This window comes from Symphalangus syndactylus, chromosome 6, assembly GCF_028878055.3.
Source record: "Symphalangus syndactylus isolate Jambi chromosome 6, NHGRI_mSymSyn1-v2.1_pri, whole genome shotgun sequence".
In the NCBI taxonomy this organism is placed as follows: domain Eukaryota; kingdom Metazoa; phylum Chordata; class Mammalia; order Primates; family Hylobatidae; genus Symphalangus; species Symphalangus syndactylus.
The window spans coordinates 89,295,432-89,321,260 of record NC_072428.2 but is presented as its reverse complement, the minus strand read 5'-3'; the positions used below and the strand labels follow the sequence as shown (position 1 = coordinate 89,321,260).

At 34.4% G+C, this 25,829-nt stretch overlaps 1 protein-coding gene across 3 annotated transcripts in view; it reads left to right on the top strand.

The window, feature by feature from the left end:
* CD36 (CD36 molecule (CD36 blood group)) overlaps positions 1-25,829 on the top strand; it is an 81,126-nt gene that overhangs the window by 33,119 nt on the left and 22,178 nt on the right. For 2 of the 3 annotated variants that reach the window (XM_055281408.2, XM_063642089.1), the window contains exons 2-4: positions 14,436-14,529; positions 15,000-15,208; positions 25,156-25,316. In XM_055281408.2, coding sequence (XP_055137383.1) covers positions 15,089-15,208; positions 25,156-25,316 — 281 coding nt within the window. In that variant the 5' untranslated portion in view covers positions 14,436-14,529; positions 15,000-15,088. Of the gene's footprint in view, positions 1-6,841; positions 7,070-14,435; positions 14,530-14,999; positions 15,209-25,155; positions 25,317-25,829 lie in introns of those variants that run through there. The other variant, XM_063642088.1, reaches the window with a different exon arrangement.

The window sequence follows — 25,829 nt, the reverse complement described above, 5'->3', positions numbered from 1 at the left end:
TGTTTCCACTGTTCTATAGATGCCTAGAAATCTTAAGAATATGTATCAAGTTATTGCAAGGTATTCATTTGAGAAGTAGCACTCCAAACTAAACCTGTTGGTCTCTTGGAAGACAGAAAACTGAAGCTTGTCCAAGAGCAAAACCTTCCCTTAAGGTTTTTGAGAACCAACCTGGAAAATGATGTTATGATTTCACTATAGGATTTGATAGATTGTTTTATATTCCTTTGAAATTATTAGCAGAAGCTGCTGTGCCACTCAAGTGCAGGGTTTGTGCCAAATAATTCTGTGAAGTCTCAGGGCAGAATGATCACTTCTCCATTCAAAAAAAACAGAACGAAAAGGGTATCAGAGATGTATTATTTCCTGTGTTTCTTTTAAATTATTTTTGTATGCTTCTTAGAAACTTCACCCCACAAGCTTTAAAAAAAAAATGTAATCAGGCATGCTTCTGTGTCCCTGGAAAGCGTTTGTGTGTGTGTACACATGCATGTCTGTATATATATTTCAGTCTTTTAGGAAGCTAATGCCCAAATGTTCTGTATCTTTAAACTTGAGGTAACAGATGATCAGCTGGTGCAGATGTCAATATAGTTTTTTAAAAGACAGACTTGCCAGTGTGGTTTAGTGTGTTTATTTATTAAATGGAACAAAAAATCATTTTATGTCATCCTTCATCTGATTTCTTTATATTTTTCTGTTTTAATATATTCATCATGCTGATCAGTTTTTTATGGTTTAAACAAAATAAGAAAAACCGAATATTTTAGCATTTTAAAACACGTCATTATGGCCAAGCCTAGAGCCAATGCAAAGTTAAATTATTTCTCTGAACCTTCTCAAAATTATTTATTTTATTTTAAAGACTCCACTTTAGGGATTACCTTTTTAATCCAGGGCTGTTATAATATTTCTCAGAACTAAAATTTGTGGTACCCTTAATTACAATGAATTTTTTCTTTCTGCCCGGTAAAATTCCAAATTAATTAATTGCTATTTTTTTCTCAACGTTTAAAAAATGTGGTGCTCATCAACTAAATGCTTGTTTTGGCTATGAATTATTGACTTTTTTCCTGCTATTTCATCACACCATGCCTTGAGACCTAGTTATTCTTTTACCTAAATGTTTCTGTTTTTTCCTCCAATAATTTCCTATCTACTCTATGGACACAATTTACCTAACTATGCTGATCATGGCATTTCCTTATGTTTCTTACCATCATTTAAATGTTGACTAATTTTTTTTCCTACTTAGAGAATTGTTTTTGCAAGCTGTTCAAGTAAGAATTAGGTCTGGCAACATTTTTAGATGGCCTATAAAATTTACATAATGATTTGGCCATGCCCACATGAGAACTATCTACATATACAGAAGTGCTCTCTTTAATCTGTTACAAGCATGACTTCTATTAAACCTATGGGTAAGATTATTTTCTACTTTTAATGCAGTATGTTTGTTTTTATCCTGGGTTTTGATTCATTAGTCCATGTGGTTTAAGTCTAAACTAAATCACTCTGATATTCGGAATTTCACCTTTAATAATGTTCTGGAAATTTTCTTTTAAAGGTAATATTAGAAATCTCCATTTCAGTCTTTCAGCATTTCACTAGCATTACATGATGCTCTTGTCTTTTGCAATTTAATATTCAAATTACATAGTTATTTTTTATTACTGCATGTTAAGTCCTTCCTCAACTTATAAAGCAGTTAGAACATACTAATACTTTAATACTTCTGTAAGTAATGAGCTAGCAACTGAAAAATGTTCATATATTATACATATATAAGCATAAGTGTGTATGTGCCTAAATGTATGTATGTATACATTTCCATGATTAGTATTCCCTAAAGATTAAAGTGATAAAATAAATGTTGCCTAGTTTTACATTGGTAACTAATGCTATGAGATAGTTCATAGGTCAGTAGAATGAAATTTTATGTTTTATTTAATCTAAAATAATTCCGTCGATTGCTACCTATATATGTTCACTGTTCATTTTCTGTTGTGTCTAGATATTATTTTGCTCTTAATGTAATATCAGGTTAAAATTATTCAACTTGTGCAATGATTTTGAGAAAAATATGTAAAATTAGATTTTGATCAAGGGTAAATGTATTTTTTTTCTTTTAAGAAAAGAGTATAGGCCCTTCAGTCAGTCAGTTTGGCTTCCAGCCCTTGTTCTGCCAAGTACTAGCTGTGTGAACTCAGCTAGTCATCTAAAGAGCTGGTCATCTAAGGTCCTAGTCATCTAAGGAGATATGATTAGTCAGCAACGTAATACATGTGAAATACTTAGCTCCGCACCTGGCAGGTAGTAAGCTCCTACTATGTGTTGACTGTGTTATTGTATGATCATCTTCATTGTTCTTTGTTCTTCAAGTCTTTGTTCACCCATTCAATCTAGAATTACAATGCAGGTTGTACCAAAATGCTTCTTTTTCATTTGCTGAACTGTTAAAAAAAAATCACTTAGTTTTCTTTTAAATGGTATCTACTACTAGAAGATATTCTTGTATCTGCATATAACCTTACATTTTAAAGTTTAAATCTACTATCTGATCTTCAGCTTAAAGGTAGGTAGACTTTATAGGTTATCCCATTTAACAAGAAAGGACAGCAGGAATACAATGATTATTATGTCTTGCCTAGTTCACAAATCCTATTGCTAATAAAGGAATCACATGGGCCATGTGATTCCTCTTCCAGAACTCTTGTTACCCATCTGTCATTTGCTTCTCAAATATGTTGCAATATTTATTACTCAACTTACTGTACTCTTCCTCTTTTATTTCACAAGTGTTACATTCCATGAATCAGCTTGTCCAAAAGTACTGTTAAAAGGATTTTTTTTTAACTATACAAATGCTAAAAGAAAGTTTTTTTTTTTTTTGTATGCTCAAAGTGGATAAAGGCTTTCAAAGCATGATACAATCCTCAAAAGGAAATGACTCAAAGTTTATGGAATAAAAATGTAAACATTTCTGTAAGTTACACATACAAACAGAAAAGTAAAAATTGTCAAATTAAAAAAAAATTGTCAAATGTCCGAAGACTGTTTTCCTACTAATTATTAAGAAAGGGACAAAGCAATTTATGTAAAAAAAGGTGAAAAGGATATTGTTACAAGTGTTTTAAAATAAAAATGGCTAATATACTTTAGAAAATTATAAAATTACTGGGGGAAGGTTAACACACACTTAACATTTGTTACTTCTCAGGAATACAATTGGGGATTGAGGCTTCTCATTGTATACTTTTCTATAATTTTCAATATTTCTTTCTCTCCATACTAAATACATTTTCTAAAATAAAATTGTGCATAATAGCCAGTGATGGCCATAGCAATTATTTGTTGTTGTTTTTGTTTTTGTTTTTGTGTTTTGAGACAGAGTCTCACTTTATTGCCCAGGCTGGAGTATAGTGGCACAATCTCAGCTCACTGCAACCTCTGCCTCCCAGGTTCAAGCGATTTTCCTGTCTCAGCTTCCTGAGTAGTTGGGATTACAGGCATGTGCCTCCACACCTGGCTAATTTTTCTATTTTTAGTAGAGAGGAGGTTTCACCATGTTGGTCAAGCTAGTCTCGAACTCCTGACCTCAAGTGATCCGCCCACCTCGGCCTCCCAAAGTGCTGGGATTACAGGTGTGAGCCACCAAGCCCAGCCACAATTATTTGTTAAGCAAAAACTATGTCAGGCTCTGTGCTAAATCCTTCAAATTATCACTTTTAATCTTTACAGCAATTCTGTGAGGGAGATATTTCTACCATGTTTAAGAGAGGTAAAGTAGTTAGCAATAAGTCATACACTTAGGAAGTGATGAATTCCAAATTCAGACTCAGATTCCATTCATTTTCCTAGCAGATGTTCTTAATCCGAATCAAACCATTACATATCCATGGTATGAACAAGCAGCATAATAGTCTCTCATTTCCACTCATTCTCACTACTTGTAAAGCATTATGATGGTTATAATAGTCTTGTGTGTATCTGTTTATTCAACTTATTACCAACTATGAGCTTATTCTATACTATGGGGGTTCAGTGGTGAATTAAACAGACAAGCATCCCCCTCCTCAAAAACCCAACATTCTAGCTGGTGCAAAGATAGGACAAAAACAAAAGTCAATTGGCAGAATTTCTTCAATGGTGATAAGTGACCTGTGGAAAATAAAGCAGAGAATGGAGAGGGGAGGAGGCTTGTAGGAAGTGGGGGTGATGAAATGGGGAGTGTTGAGTGCCTAGAAATTTTCAGGCTCCTGTCAAAGTATTGTACACTACTCATCTCTTAGCTCTTATTATTACTCTTTTATTTAGTTTTCTGTATTCTTTGATTATGAAAATGAGAGCAATGAATATGTTAATTAACTTGATTATGGCAATCATTTTACAGTGTATACACATGTCAAAATGATTCATACCTCGATAAATCTGGAAAAAGAAGAACAAGCAGTTAACTTCCAATTGCAAGTCAATACAACTAGGACCCGGTAGCCTGAGGATTTAAACTTACATCCTTTCAATTTCTAACCCTATGTGATCTCTTGCAAAAAAAAAAAAAAAAAAAAAAAAAAAAAAAATTTCCAAAGAATCGTGTCTAAACTGACTGAAGTAGATTGAAAAATATATCCTGTCATTCTAATAAATTAATCTAGTGTTATAGTGGGTTTACATAAAGCAAGGTATATGCTCACATAAAACACATCCCTTCAAAATATGGTGGGTGCATAGTCTTTAAAAAAATGAGGCCGGGCGCGGTGGCTCATGCCTGTAATCCCAGCACTTTGGGAGGCCGAGACGGGTGGATCACGAGGTCAGGAGATTGAGACCATCCTGGCTAACACGGTGAAACCCCGTCTCTACTAAAAAAGAATACAAAAAGTTAGCCGGGTGAGGTGGCGGGCGCCTGTGGTCCCAGCTACTCGGGAGGCTGAGGGAGGAGAATGGCTGAACCCAGGAGGCGGAGCTTGCAGTGAGCTGAGATCGCGCCACTGCACTCCAGCCTGGGTGACAGAGCGAGACTCCATCTCAAAAAACAAGCCCCAACACTCTTTACTTTAAAATGGGTACAGCATTTTGCTGTATTTTTGTTTAAGGTCTTTATTTTTCTCAAAATCCACGGTTGCAGATTTGACTCAGCTGTGTGCTTTCAGGTCTTGTATGCTAAGCTACTCAGGAACTGTTGTCTATGGGATTGAACACTTAACAGCTGCCTCTGGGAATGTAAATTTGATTCTTTGGACTGCTCATGGGACTCTGTGACATTTTCCTCTCCAGTGACAGCAGATTTGAATGGCATTAGGCTACTGATTAAATAATACCCAAGTAAGTTTAATGTCAACTTAGGCATCTATTTTGCATGTATTTTTTCTGAAATAATCTTTCTCTAATTGCGATCATATTTTCATTATACTTTAGTCCTTTAATATGTTTAAAATATGCTCTTTTAAATAGGTCTTATCTGAACCCTTTTGTTGGTAATCTCTTTCTGAATTGTCATATTAGAGTGTGAATGTGTGAGAATTAAGGTTGAGAAATAAAGTAGCTTAAATACAAAATAGCTATCTACAAAATAGATATTCTTAACCGAAATAATATTTGTCTTTATACTACCATTTTATATCGTGCCATCAAGATAAAAGGTCACAGTTATTTAAGGGAGTTACCTTCTTAAGTTTCATGAAATCATTGCGAGTTATTCTTTTCTAACTGAAAGCATAAATTATAAAGAGATTGCACACGGTCATTTCTACTTTATCCTAATTAAGTGGTCTGAGATTTGAAAAAAAGGTAATAGACTTACAATATTTTTATGACTTATTTTTTAACTAAATATGTCAGTAAAAACTTCCCCGGGGAAAAAAAACTGCTTGAGGAGAAAAGAGTGTTTGGGGTTCTTTTTCAGTTGTATGGCACTGCTTGCAAATGAAAGGATTCGTTGTGTGCCTCACATGCCCAAAAAGGACAGCACGAGCATTCTAACTATAAGGACTGGTTTAAATATGATCTAATGAACTAAATATATTTCTGTCTGTTATTCTTAGGTTGCTTTACTTCTAAGGTTGTTTGAATGCATTTATCCAGCTCTCCTATCAAATACATGCCAGGTTAACCCTGTGAAGGTTTTCCTGTATGATTCTGAGAATTTCTTTGTAAGAACAGGGTCTTGATAGTGAAGGTTCTTTCCCCAAAGTGCAAGGCCTTCTGTTTTGATTCAATATCAACATAATGCTTTTTTTTTTTTTTTTTAAAGTGACTTAAGTACTAAAGATTATCCTCAATAGTAATTCTACTTAGACATATTTTGGTTGAAGGAATTTAAGGAATTTATTTTTTGTAGGAGGACTGTGCTGTGATCATGAAATTTTTGCAAAACTAACAGAAAATGATAAACAGTTAAGAACTTCCAGCTAGAACAAGGCTGTTCCTTTTTTTAAGTCAGTTTGTCATCCTTGCTGATTGACAGTCTCCAATTGTTTTTAAAATTATTAGTTTCACAGTATTTCAGAATTACACTGTATAAAAAAGTACATTAAATTTAAACTTAGTAAAATAAGTTTCGCAAGCTCAGTCAAGACAGGGAAGTGAGAATATGATTATTCTTCCCAATTTACTCTTTCCACCCGCGGTCTCAGTTCAGCATCTGAGAATATGTTAGGGGAAGCTCAGCAAGTCCGTTCCTTTTGTTTTTCTGGCCTCTGACTTACTTGGATGGGAAATAGCCAAAAAAAAAAAAAAAAATGCTGAATATCTCAGATATAGGTAATGGGTCTTTAACAGAACATAAAAATAGATGCTTATTAGCCATATCAGTAATGTGCTGTGTGGGGGATTTTTTTTTCTTTCAATTCCTCTGGCAACAAACCACACACTGGGATCTGACATTGTAGAGTGCTTTTTTTTTCTTTTTTTTTTGGGAGGGGGGTGTGGTTGCATATTTAAACTCTCACGCATTTATGTAATGAGGACTGCAGTGTAGGACTTTTCTGCAGAATACCATTTGATCCTATTAAGAATTGTCCAAATGTTGGAGCATTTGATTGAAAAATCCTTCTTAGCCATTTTAAAGGTAAGTTATATGATTTTTCTTTAAATAAAAAAGATGAAGGGACTTTTCCCATCACCCAGATAATGGGAGGTGCCACTACTGTGTAAATACTCCTAAGAAGTTATATAACAAGGACAGGAAAAAAGGTAGTAACTGTTTTCTTAGTCACTAGGCTTTATCTAAAAATCAGGTTTGCATTATTTTCAAGTTATCAACCTTCCTATATTTTATGCTTAAACCATACCCAATGGCGTTTCATGTCATATGTATAAGTTAATAAAGTGATTTACAATCCAATTTGGATTATTATAAAACTTTCATTTTATACTTAGGCTATTGATACATGATGTTTAAATGATGAAGATCATTATAGTGCAGACCAATATAATGAGGTTAGATGTTATAAATGACTTACAGCTCTTAAGTCAACATGTTGTCTAATATGCAATTGTTAACTACTTATTACTTTGCAGAGTCATTAGCTTGTTTAATTTTCAATTTGAATTGCACAACTTTTGGTGTACCTGACTTGCTCTACATGATCAAATGCAATGTGTATTTTGGATATGTGCATTTTAAGTTCTTTTCTGTAATGAACAAAGATATTGTCATTGTTACTGGGAATAGCAAAGTATATTACTTTTAAATAATCTGAAATTTAATTAGTGTAAATTAGTAGAATAAAAATAAATCAAAATTAATGTTTTTTTCAATCCAAGAAGATTACAAATAGTACTGACTTATTAGATGATGATGCCAATTTGAAGTAAAGGAGAAATCAGTTTGGAGGAATGAAGTAAAAGCCTCAAATTGGTTATATATTAACTAAAATTATAAATAACTGTAAATGGCATAAATTCTCTAGAGTATATCCCAGTTTCTGAAATCATCAAGTAGCATATTGAAACCTGTTTTGTAAAGATTTGCATGTACTTTTTAGTCTTTTTCTGTGTGGTTTTAAGTCAGTAACGTGTGTTGAAGCTAAGAAAATATTGCTTTAAATATTGGTTCACAAGGAAGCCAAAATGAAATATTTAAAAATGTTTGTTATATAGAAAGTCCAGTGGTCCTTTGGAGTTTACAAGAAAATAAGAACTAAAGTAGAAATCATTTAATTTACCAGACTCATTAGTGAACCAGAACAATAAACCAAACAGAGAACCATCAGATAATGGGTTAGCCTGGGAAGAATATTAATTACAATTGGAGGTACTTGCACAGAGTGTACTGAATTTGGAATTTACCTTGGAAGTTATAGTTGCCACCCTATTTTTTTACGGAATTGTTTTAACCTTGTTTACTTCAACACATTTGAATCCTGCATGTGTGTGTATTTCCTGTGTGTTTCCTGAAAAGGAAAGTTTAAGATAATTCTGTAACTATCCTCGGATCTAATCAGAAGGTGTTTTTGTTCACTGGCCCAAGATGTGTCTAAAACTTGCAAGTATCATTGTTCTAAACTAGTAGCTGTCTTTCCATTTGCATATTTTAATTCCATACATATATGATCACATTTCATTATAATCTAACTATTTTGCAAATAATCATTTCTACTTTTGTAAAATATACACATTTATTAGATTTTTAAAACACTTGGCCAATATGAAATAACACTTTACTGTTATGGTTTGAAATGACACTTCATAGTAATATTTCAAAATAACAATAACATTTTCTACAATATAAATATTTATATATTATTTTACTTCATTTCATTTAATACTTGCAACCTTATTTGATGTAAGTAAACTCATTTTAGAGAAAACCGTATCACAGACAAACTTCAATACTAACACCCAGAACTGAATCTACATTTCTTGGCTTCAAGGCCCAGCATTTTTGGCATTACAAACTTTATAGTGTCTGTTTATAGTAGAATTTGGGGTGTGGAAAAAAGACATTAGCATTCTTGTCTAAGGTTCAAAAATTAAGAATGGGTCTAGATAATACTCTTTAAATCAGTATGAATTTAAGAGAATAATTTCAAACCTATAGTAATCCCTGGTTCATAAGTCTTTAAAAGATGAGACTTGTTTCTAGAGGGATCACAAGTATAATATATAAAGTCCAATGTATTTATTGCATTAATTTGTAAAGACTACCATCAAAACAAGTTTCAAATTGCAATATTTGAGAAGTATATAATTATATTACAGATGTCTATCAAGTTTTTTCCTATTTTACATTTTTACCATCATCATATATTCTGATAGGATGGAAATGGACATGAGATAACTTCAGTAAGATAAGATGCTGGAGATCTCATAGTCCAGTTACTTGAAAATTATTTGTGGAGCCCATGGGTTCTTTGGAGATGACTCAGAGACCATGTGAAGTGTGACTGGAAAAGGGAAGAGGCACAGTTTCTGCTCCTTTCTTTTACCAAATAGCTCTTCTTGGAACTATCTTTGTATATTGGTATTGTGCATAAAATTTACCTTGAAAGGAGAATTCTATCTCTAAACACGATTTGATAAGGAATGACCTAATGACCTTATGCTGATGAAACATAATCATAGTTAAATGATTGTTGTACACCCATTTCTACTACCTTGAATTTGAATCTACGTTTTTACTCATGTCTAGGGAACTGTGTCTTTATAAACATACATAGTTATGTTTATGCATACACAGTTATGATAAGACTGTGAAAAAAGTTTAATTTTAAAAATTAACTTCTATACTCATGCAAACTGTTGAATGAATTCCCCCAAATCCTCCAAAAACTAGATTTTATGGACAGATGCTGTATTTTTTAGGTAAGGAAAACTCTCTGTATCAAGAGAATGGAAAACAGAAGAGTGTAGTCTGGTTTTCTATCCTAAGAAAAAGTGGGAGGAAGGCTTATAGATAGAAAAAAAAATAAATTTTAGCTATCTACTGATCAGTAAGAAAATGTCATTTAGGTCTGACAAGTATCTATGGTACAAGTACCCTGGAAATCTAAAAGTTTTCAAATTTCATAGTTTACATCCCAGCAGATGTTACTTCAGGGCCATGCCTTTTCTGGGTGGAGTTTCCCAGGGAACACAGCTTTATAAACACAAGGGATTAATTATAGATGCTCTGGGGACTTGCTCTAGTAGTCTGAACTATTTACTGAAGAGGCTTCTTATATCTCAGTCTAATGCAGGCTTTGCAGAAAGCTTAGTCTCTGTTTCTACTGGGTTCCCAATATAGTGGAAGGGTATTTTGCTTAAAAGTTCATTACAGAAACACTGTTGACCTGATAACCAAAAAAAAAAAAAAAGTTATATTTTTCCTCCCTCTTTCAAAGATGACCCAACAGAATAGGGTCCAACCATGAATTCCACAAAAGGAATAGGATTTATAATCTATAAACTGGACAGAAGGCAACTGAGCTGCCTATAGAATCAAGAAAGGCATGTAATTAGTCGCCTATTAAAACACGTCTTGTTATTTTCCCTTTCTTCTTTATACAAGTCTCAATTAGTTTTCTATATCTTGGCTTTCTAAATTTAAGTACTTTAAGCAGGAAGTAAATTATTATCGACACAGTATCAATATCTTGTCTGTTTCTTATAAAGGACAAGTAACAATTAGTAAAGAATAAAATTTAATCTACAATTAGCAAATGAAATTAATTACATATTTTCATATATAAGGAGTTGTGTTATTAAGAAAACTGAGTAAGCATGACCCAAATTTTTTATGCTCTAGACAGCTAAATTTGGTGGAATGGTGGAGACAAAGTACATTCTTTCTCTGAAGATAAATATAGGTGGGAAAGCTGTTGACTACAATGTGCTATTTAACGTGAACTTTTCTGTTTTGTATTTGGTGCACGTCTTATGTAGTATATTTGGTCCTCCTTTGCCTCAGGTGAATAAAACTAATTATAATTTTGTCATACGCAGCTTAAGGATAGAGTATGATTATAATAACAACACTTCATTACTCATGGTGTCAAGGCACTGAGTGATGATAAATGAACCCAACTAGTGTCACGTATTTTGCCTATTCTTAGGAAAAAGGTAGAAACTTAATAAGAGGCAATCAATCAGTTGAAAATTTGAACAAATAGATAAGTTCAGTTTGTCTAGCTCTTTTTCAAATTATCAGCACATGGATTGAAGTTTTGTTAGATTAATACTTGTAATTTTGCTTATATATCATCCTGACCAATGTTAGATTGAGAACTGTCTAACCATAGAATTCAACAGAATAAATTACTTGATACTTCTGTTTTCTAATGTATGTGACTCTATAGCAGTGGGATGTGTATACTATCTCACTTCAGTTTTAAGTTCAAAGCAGACAGATCTAGGCAGTACCCAGGCCTGTCCATTGCTCAACATATCTAGGCTCAGAGTCCATAGAAGTTATAACAATCAGTTTTCAGGTCTAGAGAGGGAGCCATTGGAGAGCATGCACTACTCCCTGGTTTCTTCAGTGGTTACTGTTGGAACTCTTTACCCCCTGCAGAAACTCTTCTCTGTAGTGCATGGAGCTACTTGAATAAAGAAGAATGATTTGGGAAAAGGCCAGATAGATTCACAACCAAGTTGTGGCATAGAATCTGGAGAAGGGCTAATATATGTACATATACCTATTCTAACAGCAATAGAGTTATAATTTTAAATCATTTTGTATCACATTTGTCAGAGTTGCAAATGACATTAATATTGAATGAGTAATTTTTAGTGAAGTTTATGTGGAACATAAAATAACTTTTCCGGAGAGATAACTTAATCCTTGAGTTATACATGTTTTAAATAGATTTTCATACTATATTAACAAAACTGGAATATGACACTGGGGGTTTCCTGCTGCATTTTTTATATGGGCTCATAAAGCTGTGGGTTTCTACAGAGGTTCTCCTAGAGCTTCCTAACAGTGAGGATAAAGAGTGTCAGGCAGAAACAGGGAGACAAAGTTAAGAAACAGAGTCTCTGGGCTTCTTAACTGCTGTGGAATCAGTCATTTTACCTAATGGACTTCCACGTAAGAATTGAAGAACCAGTTCAGCTGCTTAAATTAAAAAATGCTGATCTCATTTTATCATCTCATTTTACGCATGAGGAAATTGAGGTGTAGAGAGATTACGTGGCTTGCCCACTTTCGTTTAGCAAGACAGTGACAAATCAGTCTTTGGTTTAATCTTGTCCCCTAATCTCAATTGAACCGGCTGGGATCCCTATATTTTAATTGCTTCCTTAAGTATAACTTGCAGAAAATAGTTGGGGATAGTCTATGAAATGGGCATTCAATAAAATATTATGTACCTAATAAACTACCCTAAATCTCATTATCAGTTCACAACATACAGAACACCAGCATGACATTCTCTAGTTAGCAATTACTATGGTTGCTTAAAAGATGGTTTCAAGAAAAGTTTCAAGTGCTTTACAATTATGCATTGCAAAGGAAATTCTATTCGACAATATCCAGTCCTGATTACCAGCATTAAATTACTCATTCCATTGCATTAGGACAGCCATGGACAAAGCCATACGAGGTAGCATGGTATATGATTTCCAAGGGCAGGGAAAACTATTGTTACCACTCCACCCTGAACAATTAATAAAAAGCCAGCCCTACTTGCTCAGTGAGACAGAAAATTCCACAGGAAAAACAAATCACTTGTTTAGACTTATGTGCATTCCCTTTACATTGGAGAAAAATGACACTAAAGAACTAGTCAGTCTTCTTAATCACCAAGACCTTAGTGTAAATGAAGTTTATTGCATCCTGTGGTTTATACTGGAACGTATCCTATGTATAAGGGAACAGGCAAAGGGGAATACCAAAGGTTAAGGGAACATAGGTAAATAATAAAATTGCCAAGAAAAAAATGTGTAACATTTATTCCTGCATTTTTGGGGAAAATATCATTTTCTTATTCTTTTCTTAGCTCTGCAAGTAATATTTTTGAAAAACTATATGATTACTAAAGTGGAAGTAAATACTAATAAAATCATAAGACTGGTACCTCTGTTGCAAGAGAGCTGTGGAGGGAAAACCTGAAATTATAACAAACCACAATTATTAATACACTTACAACATTAACAACAATATTCTATGTGCCCTTTTTTGACTGTAGCCTTCGTTCCGTCGGCACATATGTTTTGTTTGGCCATGAGCATTTCAAAGTAGAGGGTGATTGTTTATAAACTATAAAGTGCATTCTGACTATAAATGACAGGCCAACCCCCTTATTGACAAAATGTCATTACAACAACAACAAAAAAGTTCAAATAAATGTGTTTTCAAATACTAATTAGAATTAACTCTTATCATTACAGTAAGATCCACTCATTTCACAAATTGTATTCTTTCTTCCAATCTTTTTTTTTTTTTTTTTTTTTTTTTGAAATGGAGTTTCGCTCTTGTTGCCCAGGCTGGAGTGCAATGGCGTGATCTCAGCTCACCGCAACCTCCGCCTCCTGGGTTCGAGCGAATTTCCTGCCTCGGCCTCCGAAGTAGCTGGGATTACAAGCATGTGCTACCATGCCCGGCTAACTTTGTATGTTTAGTAGAGACGGGGTTTCTCTGTGTTGGTCAGGCTGGTCTCAAACTCCCAACCTCAGGTGATCCACCCGCCTCAGCCTCCCAAAGTGCTGGGATGGGACAGGCGTGAGCCACCGCACCCAGCTCTTCCAATCTTTATATAATAATCACATACTATGGCCAGGCACGGTGGCTCATGCCTGTCACCCCAGTACTTTGGGAGGCTGAGGTGGGTGGATCACGAGGTCAGGTGTTCGAGACCAACCTGACCAACCTGGTGAAATCCCATCTCTACTAAAAATACAAAAATTAGCTGGGCATGGTGGCACGCACCTGTAATCCCAGCCACTCAGGAGGCTGAGTCAGGAGAATTGCTTGAACAGGAGGCAGAGGTTGCAGTGAGCCGAGATCGTGCCATTGCACTCCAGCCTGGGTGACAGAGAAAGACTCCGTCTCAAAAAATAATAATAATCACACTTTATGAAGATACCAAACATTATATTGACAAACATATACTAACACAAGCTACCTAATTTTAACAGATTTAGCATGAATCAACTGCAAATGACAAAATGAACTATATTGTAGTTGAATATGTAGGGAAAAAATTCTTTATTAAGAAAGCAATGCCGTGGTTGAAACAAGACATCCTCTACATTTTATATTTTCTTCAAATTCTTTGCACCTGTAGTCTATTCAAAGTCATTAATAAAACTGAAAATAAGATATACTTATTTAAAATAATTCCATGTTTTAAACAGTTTTTAGAACAAGCAATTCAGGCCTGAACTCAGTATTCATGAAAATTAGACTTTCTTTTAACAGTTATTTTAAGTATGGTGATATTAGAGTGTCCCAGTATAAAATTTCTGAGAATATTTTTTTCTATTTACCCATGCTTTTCTCATTTTCACAGGTAGCTTTCCAATGATTAGACGAATTGATTCTTTCTGTGACTCATCAGTTCATTTCCTGTAAAATTCGTGTCTTGCTGTTGATTTGTGAATAAGGTATAGTAAATAAAACATCTGTTACCATACTTGCTTATCATTTAATGGAAAACACATCAGTCAACCCACATTGGGTTGGCAGGAGAACTCCAGAAAGGGTGTGGAAGGTTGTGTTGGGTGGAGAAACCAGACAGTGAGGATGCACCTAAGTTGCTGAGACAAGGGAAGAGAGATGAGGGTGAGAGTTCTCCTTAGATAAGATTTCAATATGTTAATCATGTGTAGAAAGAAAATTAAAAAGGAGGAATATGAAGAAATTCAGATATGACATTATTAGTTCTGCCACTGGTAGGCATTAGAAGCAAGAAAAGGGAGGTGGACAGAGGAAGCCACTTTGGTGAAACAAAAAGAAAAGCATTTGTTTATTTAAAACTGGCAAAATGATCTGTTTCAGTGGGTGTTTTCTTTGTACTTTGATCTTTTTGTACTGATATTTAAGCTTCTGTTTTATGATCTCTTTCTAATGATAGAACCAGAGCTTATAGAAACCACCTGAATCATATCCAGGAGTTTGCAAGAAACAGGTGCTTAACACTAATTCACCTCCTGAACAAGAAAAATGGGCTGTGACCGGAACAGTGGGCTCATCACTGGGGCTGTCATTGGTGCCATCCTGGCTGTGTTTGGAGGTATTCTAATGCCAGTTGGAGACATGCTTATTCAGAAGACAATTAAAAAGGTACAAGTAGTCCAAAGAATATGCCTTGTCATTTTGATTCATTCTAACTTCTCTTTTTTTGCTTTGTATTTACCTGCTTTATATTTCATGGTAACTGCTAATTTTGTATCTTTGACATGAAGGTAATTATTAACCACTGCAACTCTATATGATGTGACTTTATGTGAAATGTTATAATGTCTTTTTAACATGACTCCACTGCTATCTTAAATATAAATACCAAATTCTATTAAAAGCTGTCTACAGGTATGCATGTTAGTAGAAATAATTGTTTTAAGTTATGTCCAAAGAGCATGTTGGCATGCTTTTGAATAGGAAATAAGTATATTTTGTAAAAGCACACTTATAAAAGAAGTTGCAGGCCCGGGGCGGTGGCTCACGCTTGTAATCCCAGCACTTTGGGAGGCCGAGGCGGGCGGATCACGAGGTCAGGAGATCGAGACCACGGTGAAACCCCGTCTCTACTAAAAATACAAAAAAAAAAAAAAAAATTAGCCGGTCGTGGTGGCGGGCGCCTGTAGTCCCAGCTACTCGGAGAGGCTGAGGCAGGAGAATGGCGTGAACCCGGGAGGCGGAGCTTGCAGTGAGCCGAGATCGCGCCACTGCACTCCAGCCTGGGTGACAGAGCGAGACTCCGTCTCAAAAACAAAAAAAAAAAAGAAGTTGCACTTTAGTCAATACTGAGAAAAGTAAAACTGTGTGTGTGTGTGTGTGTGTGTGTGTGTGTAATGTGTTCAACATTGAAACATAAATCCTTATTAAATTGTTAGGTAAACTTGTTTGGTAATACACTGTTTAGTAATCCACTATCTTTATATATGTGTAATAATCTCATTATCTCATAAATATTTTCATTTATGAAGCTTCATATTTGAATCTTAGAAAATACTTTCAGAAATATGCAGAACATATCTTAGTATATAACAAATTGTAGTGTGAAAAAACAGAATGATTGAATAGATGGGCTTTGCACAACAACCTAGAATTCATCTCCCACCCTAGCTTATTCGAATTAGCTACACACTCACTCATCAGAAATGTTGATTGATAGGGGGAAGAAGAGAATAAAGGGAAGCAGATCTCCTGAAGTTCTAAATCAGGGATGGCAAATTCAAATGGCTGCAGGAGTTTGGATACAGGGGTTAAACAAAATTTAAGGTGCCAAGAACAAGACAAAATGAAGAACGGGAACTGCTGTGAAATAGACTGTGTGTTTACTGCCTGAAGGCATAAATGTTCATTTTATTAAACATAATACTGGCCAAATAAAATGAGTTCTGCCTTCAACTCTCTACCTGGTTAGGATGGCAATGACCTAGACAAAGGGTTAGTAAGCATAGTGCACAATGGAGAACAGCAGGAATTGAATTTTTATTACATTTTTCTTGCTATATTGTTACTATTTTTAATATTTTTGATCCACCGTTGGTTGAATCTGCAGATGTGGAACCCATGAATACAGAGGGCTGACTGTATTGTGTTTATTGCTAACATATTGCAGAACTTCAGCCTCATGTATTTAACTGAATAAACATATATAAATTAGATAGTATCCCCTGCCTTGGAATTCTTAGTTTTCTTATAGTATTTTTGATATAGGCCAATGGAAATAGACAGGTAATAGTGAGGTGTGGGGCTTATCTAATAGTGGGATGGAGTGGCCATTGATCTGACATCCTTCCTACTCATAAACTAGGTTCTCACCCAGATCTTATGCAGAGAAAGGACAAGATCAGTATCTATGTTAACGTATAGACTATAACATCATTTGGAAAAGTTTTCCAAATTCAAAAATCACAATAATCTTCCAATACACAGCAATTTAGACTATTTTTTTTTTTGCTGACACATAATTATTGGTCAATAACTGAGTATTGATGATTTAATTTTTTTCTTTGTCATGCAACAAAACTGGTACATGTAGGTTCTTTTGGATAGCATGTGAGGTGCTAGCATTTATTTTAATTCTTTAATATTCATCTTTATGCTCATAATAGTTAACCATGAGAAAGTAAGTTTTCTGACATCGAAATGTGCTTTTGTATAATGACTAAGAGAATAATATAATCTCATCTATTGTAAGCTATAACCAGGGGAAGATATATTATAATAAAAAATACTAAGACCTATGAGACTCTAGAATTGAATTGGAAAAGTAAATGCTGTAATACTTTGAAAGAGAAATCCCTCAGAGTATTCAAGAAACTTCAGGAAAAAGGTAGTACTTGATTCAGATTTTAAAGAAGTGTAGAATTTTGAAAGCCTCAAATAACTGCAGTAACCATGTTAAAGGACTGATTGATAGTATGAAAAACCCTGTGAAAATGCTACCAAATGCAGTGAAGATGGAAGGAGGAAGGTAGAGATTGTGCCTATAATACTGGATTAACAGCAGAAAAGATTAGAAGTTAACATGGGATTAGAGTTAGGAAGCAAGTTTAGAACATCAGGCAGAAAAATACTTAATTGACGATACGATGCACAATAGTCGTCGGTATGTTTTTCAGCAAGTGTAAGATATAATAAAACCTGCATTTAGAGATTAGATGGCTAACATTTAATTCTTACTAAGAGTTTCCTATATACTAGTTCACTTAATCTTCAAAAATAGCTGTGAGAAGTTGCTGTTATTTTACCCATTTTACAGGCGCAAGTCCTTAAATCAACTTGCCAACTCACCTAGCCAATAGGGAAAGAAGCCATTCTCCAAACGTAAGCAAACTGTAGGAAGAGCCTAGATGAAAAACCTAGCCTTGTATACTACTCTACAGCAGAAAGGTTGCAAAGTGAGGATACCAGAGATAGGAAAACAAACAAAAAACTGTAGGATATGACCACTTTCAAGGAGAATATAAGATTCCCTTTTAGAAAGATATTTGCATAATCTGCACATTGTATAACAAAAGGCACACTGGTCTGGCATGGTTGAGGATATAGAAAAAAAAAAACTGATAGATAATATGATGAAATGGAAGCTTGGAGAGACAGATTAAATTAGAGAGAGGAGTAAAAGCATCAAACTGAAGATGTCCAGTGAGTTATTGATAGAAGGTATGTATATACCTTACGAAGTAAAACAGAGGTTTTATAAGTGATGTGTTATGAACATCAGTCTGTGTTTCAAAGGTCAGAGTTCAAATAGATTTGATCATTGCTATAGAGATTAAAAATAAAACTAAACAGTAGATTTACTTTTAGAGAGCTTTAATGGAGAGAGGAAAAAGCAGAAGAATTATTACAGAATTTGTAATAATTCAGAGGCAGGAAGACAAAAGTAGAAAAGGAAAAGAATGATCTTATATGAAGAAACAAACAGAGTACAATCCTAGAAGTTAATAGGAGGACAGAACTCAAGGAAAGAAAGCAGAAAATATTCTCAGGCAGATGAAAATTAAGAAAATAATGATTAGAACATGGTCACCAATAATTTTGAAAGTATACTTTGAGTAGGATAATAAAGAAGGGGGAATTAAATCAATGGAGTGCTTCTCCTTCTTGTTTTTGAAATAAGAATTATCTGTGCAATATTTACAAGGAAAAGAGAAGATTCAGACTTCCTAGTGTAGATTCAAACTCAAGGAGGTGGTACAACAGAGATTTATAAAAACTGTGAAATGACAGTGAACAGTGTGAGCCCCCTACGTGTCCATAGACTAAGACTCATCATCAGAATCCTTATATTGGTTAAGATGTATGGTACCTTTAAGGCTAAGCTTCATTTTGCTCTCAGATTCCTACACAACCATGTTGACCTTGTCAATTTTAGTCATATGAAGTAGGTGGAATATTGTTTGAATAGACTATTTCTTTTTTCTACAGTTTACAGACTATTTTTTAAATGATAGTGGCATATGTATATCTTTGGCATACAGTAGGAGTCACATATTTGAATTTTATGTAAACCTAGAGAGCCAAGTGTCTTACTGCTGCCTCAGAAATACTTAGGGTAATGCTATTTCACAAACATATGAGTTTTGGTACTGTTGACTTCTTATTTGTGTACCATTAAAACTCATTTAATATTACTTTATTTAACTGACTGATAGCAAATTAAGAAAGCTATTGTATACAAGTGATATTTTGAAAAAAAGAATTAAACTGCTTAATTGAGAATGATGAGAAAATCATTTCATATTTAGTGTAGAGTTGGAGTGCTGTGATACCTTCCAATTCTGAAAGATGTCATTATCATTTGAAATAGTCTAAAACAGTTTAGAAACCTTATTTGTAGTTTACTTTTGCTCTTTATTTTCAAGGGATGTCTCTGGTATCCTCATGCTTTTTATGGATTATAGCTGCAATCTTTCTTGCCAGTATTTTTGACCATGATTCTTAATAGAGTTGTGTGCAGCCAGGAAGTTTATGCACTCTTTCAAAAAAAAAAAAAAAAAAAAAAAAACTAAAAATCAATAGCAAGAATTGCCATGAAGGTAGAAACTACCAAAGCACTGTGGAAAATGGTCAAAATTCTACCTCCATTTACAAAAGATAATTTATCACTTGACATTATTAATGTCAGTTGATAAAAAGTTTAGTGAATATTGTATAACATAACATAGGTAGTTGTATGCTAAGCAGATTAATGCAGGAACAGAAAACCAAATACCACATGTTCTCATTTATAAGTAGGAGCTAAATATTGAATACACACGGATATAAAGAAGGGAACAATAGACACCTGGGGCTAATTGAGGGTGGGAGGCGGGAGGAGGGGGGAGGATCAAAAAACTACCTATCAGGTACTATGCTTATTACCTGCGTGAAGAAATAATCCGTACACAAAACCTCCATGACACACAATTTACCTTTATAACAAACTTGCACATGTACCTCTGAACCTAAAATAAAAGTTGGAAGAAAAAAACTAAAATTTAAGTAAGTTCTATAGTTCTAACTACAGAACACCAAAAAGGAATTATAGGTTTCTTTGTTCCTATTAGAGAACTAATATTAAATATCATCATTCAATTATACCATTTTTCCTTCACCCATTCCTGAAAACAGTGATCCTTCTGTAGCTTGTAAGAAATGCCTTCAGACAAAATAAATTGAAATAATGATTCATTAAAATGGCTATACTTGGCTGGGTGTGGCGGCTCATGCCTATAATCCTAGTACTTTGGGAGGCTGAGATGGGTGGATCACTTGAGCTCAGGAGTTTGAGACCAGACTGGGCAACATGGCAAAATCCCATCTCTACGAATAATACAAAAAAATTAGCTGGGCATGATGGCACATGCCTGTAGTCCTAGCTTTTGTGCAGCTGAAGTGGGAGGATCCCTTGAGCCCAGGAGGTTGAGGCTGCAGTGAGCTAAGGTCGCGCCTCTGCACTCCAGCCTGGGTGACAAAGTGAGACACTGTCTCCCCCCCCCAAAAAATTATGTTTGAATTAATAGTCCATATTTTAATCATATAATTTGTTTATATTAACTTTATAATGTATGGTTCTAGTATTTCCAGATACAATAAAATAATTTGTACTTTTTCATAGTACCTAAAAGCTCAGAAAAGGACTAAAAATATTAAAGATGGTAAAGTTTGTTTTATATTTAATAACATAAGAACAACCCAAAATATTTAAATTAAAATAGCAGTATAAAAATGAATTAAACACTATGTATATGTGCATATAGCTGTAATAACAAATGTCACTTAAAGACAATGTTTCAAAAAATAGACAAGCATATATGTTTCTTCTGCTAGTCCAATTTAATATCAACATAGTTTACTTTTCATGCCAAACACAAAATCTTCCATTTTAGGTACTTACATAAATTCTTGGAGGCTAATTTCTGGGTTTCAGAAACATATTAAAGCTTACCTCTCCAATACACTTCACCAAATTTTATTCTGGGTTTTAGTTGATGATGATGGTCTGAAACTAAAGCCATTTTCAGATTCTCTGCATAACTGTCACTACAATTCTAATTCATTCTCAACTTATACACACTTGCATAGTGCAAAAACATTAGAATTTCTTTAAACATGGGGAAATGATTCTTTTTAGGCCCAATTACAAGCAAATGGTAACAGGGGGAAGGATGGAAGCTATTTTTAGTATGCTTCTGGTTTTTAAGGAAGTTTTTACTTTACTAGAAAGAAAAATATTAAAATGATTAAATAACAGAAAAATAATTGTCACAGGATATTACATAAGTTATTGGCACATGAATGGCTTAGACAGTAAATGCTATGAACCAAGCAATTAAAACAGAATGAGAACTAAATGGTATCAGAGTTCTTCCTCTAAAGGATGGATAGAATTTGTAAAATACTGATAGCTGACATTTATTGAATGTCTTGTTTGTACTAACACTGTTCTAAGGGTTCACATTTATTGATCCCCATAACAACCTATGAGGATAAATATTTAAGCCACATGAAAATGTCAAAATTCAACTTTTTTTGATTTTCAAAAATACTAAGTCTATGTGGTTCAATCTAACATTACTGTTATAATTTCACAGATAAGGAAAGTGAGGTACAAAGAAATTAAATAATCTACTCAAACTTAAATGATTATTATTATTATTAAGTGATCAAACTCATAGCATCTAATTTCATTGTTGACCACTTCAGTCTATGCTTTAGGGAAGAAGCCACTATATTTTGTTAGGGTGCGGATAGGGTAAAAAAAAATCTAACTCACAGATTAAAATCTGCTAAACATACTTCTGTCTCTTGGTAGAAACTTGTAAAGTCCTTGAAAAGTGAAACAAAATGTTTTCTACATTTGTACTCTACTCCATGCATAGCAAAGTATGAAGGGCATTTTAACAATGAAAGTTGTCAGTCATGTAGAAGATTATTGCTGTTGCATGACAACAGTGTTCATGTGAGTGTATGACTACATATAGGATATTATGGTCCCAACAAACATCTGTTTTCAAATTAATGTAGCAGAATAGAAGTTTCAAGGTGAGTGCTTTCAACTCAGCTATAGACCATGCTATGTGAGAGTCACCAGGTTGAAATCCAGTTGTTGTTGGGGCTGGGTAGTCTGCATGCTTAGAGTCAGGGACAAATACACACATACACATTAGCCAAGTGAGAAAATCTTATATCACTTTTTCTGTGTACACACTTATCAGCTTTGTACTTCAAATTTAGTAAAATATTTGCAAAATAGACTAGATAGTCCAAATCCTATTTAAAATCAAGTTCTTTTAAGTTCACAGAGGACATAACTTCTTTTGTTTCTTGTGACATATTTAGTCTTGGTATTCAAGGAGTGACTACAATTTAATACATGTAGTAGTTGTAGCATCAGAAGCATATTGTTCCTACTTTGACTACTTCAGTATTTTTCTCTATGTCTCTAAACAAATCATGATGCTATGGAAACTATACAAAACTGAAGTGAAAGGACCTGATTTTTCTATTATCTGCTAGTAAATTTGTCACATAACATTCAGTCAGACATCTCTTTTCTCTAGAACCCATTTTCCACCTCTAAAAAAAGTGGATGGGGTTAGATGGTCCTGATTCTAACAGTTGATAATCCAACACATTCATTTCAACCCTGTGTTTCATGTTTGCCTTATTTGTTGCTAGAGATATTTTTTAAGGGAAAAGTGATTTGTGGCCTTTAGAAAAAAAGGTCTCATAACGTACAATGTCTTTTGGTGTTTAGATGGACACTCATTGTAGAGTTAGGAAGGCATTCAGTCCTGTCAAGCACATTCGGTCACAGACTCTTTTCAATTCTATGAATTTATTGAGTTTCTTTCATTAAGAGATATTAGGTCAGTGCAAAAGTAATTGCGATTTTGTCATTGAAATCGCAAAAACCATAATTAATTGTGTACAAACCTAATATGTACCTTGAGAGGCACTTGATGAATAACAGGTATTGTTTTTGAGCATTAAGATTCTAAGTGTGAGGATAATAATGTTTTACCGTTTTCAGCTTCTATTTAGCTTTGAGCTTCAACATCCTCATCAAACATACTTACATTTAAAAGAATATCCATAATACTTTAAGCAATTTTGTCTTAATATTAGACTTAGTGTGGAAATAAGCCTTTTTGAGAGCAAATAAAAAGTTTTTCAAGGACAATTTGTTGTAAAAAGTAATAAAGATTCCATCAGTCTAGCAGGTCCAATGTACCCCGTATAAGTGGATTACAGCAGCATAGGATTTTGTAATTCTATCTTAACTTGGTGCCCAGTTCTTCTCTAAGGAATTCCCTTATTCCCTATATTAAGCAATAAGTAAAATATCCTGAAGATATGAAACTTAATTTGACTTTTACCAATTAAGTGCAGAGGGTGACAGAAAAAAAAAAAAAAAAAAAAAAAAGTCACAGCATGGTGTAAAGGAGGACTAGTCTAAGGGTCAGGGATGAGGATTTTTGTCATGAATTCACTACTGTTTGCCTAGGCTGTCCTTGGGCCAGCCACCTGGTTTCTCAGAGCCTCAGTGTGCTCTACTGGAAAAGGTGATCATGTTCAATGTCCTTTCCTAATCTGTCATTCTGTGAATGGGTGCTTCCAGGTGAAGGAAACAAATAGGTCAGAATGTTCCTGTGGTCATTGTTCTCTTTAGGCTCATTTTCCTGAAATAGTTGTATTCCTCTTCCTCTAGCACACTCAGGTTATGTTGGAGCTCTTTAACCTGGGCATTCTTCCCAGTACTTCATTGGAAATACCGCCTGCTTCAAAATCACCTGTGTTTGCACTATCTACTACAGCGTAATAGACTTCTGGCTCAGAGAGTGAAAGCTGTGGAAGAAAACTAGAATAATATTTATGTTAACGCCCTTATTTTACAGATAATGAAATTGACCCTAGGGAGGTTTGATGACTCTCCACCCAGTCCCAAAGCTCCTAAGGCAAGGAATCAAGTTCCTAATGTAGGATTTTTAATTCTCTTATTGGTGTATTTTCCACTTGTCTATTTTTAGCAAAAGGAGCATCAGTGATTTTTAGTGGATTTCACAAAGGAGTAATAGGACAGCTTCCTTGTCCTGTTTTTTTCTTTAAAAACTACAACCCAATAATGATGAGTGAGGCTGTTGTAATTTTTGGAAACATATACTAATGAGTTGTTGCAAATACATTGAAAGTTAGGGGCTGTGTGCAGTGGCTCACACCTGTAATTCCAGCCTTTTGGGAGTCCAGGTCAGGTGGATTGCTTCAGCTCAGGAGCTCAAGATCAGCCTGACCAATATGGTGAAATTCTGTTTCTACTAAAACTACAAAAACTAGGTGGGCATGGTGGCACAGGTGAGAGGATCACTTGAGCCTGGGAGGTCAAGGCTGCAATGAGCCAAGATTGTACCACTGTACTCCAGCCTGGGTGACAGAGCAATATCTTGTCTCAAAAAAAAAAAAAAAAAAAAAAAAAAAAAGGCTAGGGAAGCCAGATTGAGCAGGATTTTGAAGACAAGATGTCAAATTTGTGTTCTTCATGTAGATATTTTTATTTTCTTAATGTATTGAGTGTTAAGTACCATCCTCTGAAGTGTCCAACTCTCGAAGGAAAAGAAAAAGCTTCCAATACCACTGGATTTTTCACTCAGTTTTTGTGTTTTGTTTCATCAATCCAACTTAGGGGCAGAGAAGAAGTTAATGTTCAACTCAGTAAGAACTTTTTTGAACTTCAGTAAATTTTGCTTAATAAATTATGTTGACTGTTGCAATATTTTCAAAGGGCCACTCTAAAGCTTGCCGAAGGGTCACTTTAAAGTTTCCCTTAAAATCAGCAGTCATGTCTTCAGTATTACACACTGATTCTCTTTGTAAAAGGCTAAAAAGACTGCTGTAATGATAATTTGTTGAAAATATTTCTGCTGCAAGTGTATGGTAAGGTTGCAAATGTTCTCATGAATGAGGTACTTGGGCTTGGTCCTTTTATTCTGGCTGACTCAAGGCTACAAACAATCTTCCAGAGGTGCCTGTACTTACTTCAAAGACATAACCCAAACTTATTTTCTTTTTCATAGCAAGTTGTCCTCGAAGAAGGTACAATTGCTTTTAAAAATTGGGTTAAAACAGGCACAGAAGTTTACAGACAGTTTTGGATCTTTGATGTGCAAAATCCACAGGAAGTGATGATGAACAGCAGCAACATTCAAGTTAAGCAAAGAGGTCCTTATACGTACAGGTGAGTGAGTCCCCACAAATATGAGGCATTCTTACCTTGACCATGTATTTCTGAGAAGTCTTCTACCTGGCAAATGTCATTGTATTGAAATGTACTTATTATTTTCTTCCCCAAAATATACTTTAAAATATTTTCCTGTCTGTATAGAATCCTAATCTAAGAATTTAATGATTATAAGGTATTTATTTTGAAAAAAACTGGAAGATATATACATTATCCAAATACTTATTAGACAGTATATAGAAAAGATAAACAGATTTTATTATAAACTTACCAGTATCAAATAACTTTCCTATGTTTATGAAGTTAGTGTTTTGTTATTGTGGCATATATTCTCAACAACTCTGAAATATTCCTGCTGAGCAAAAAAAAAATAAAAATCAGTTTTCACATCTTAAAATTTAAAGCATATTTTAACAGTGGTTCTCAAAGTGTAGCTGGGCCACAGCAAAGTGCTGGGCCAGCTGCATCAGCATCAACAGGGAATTGGGAAACATGCAAATCCCTACACCC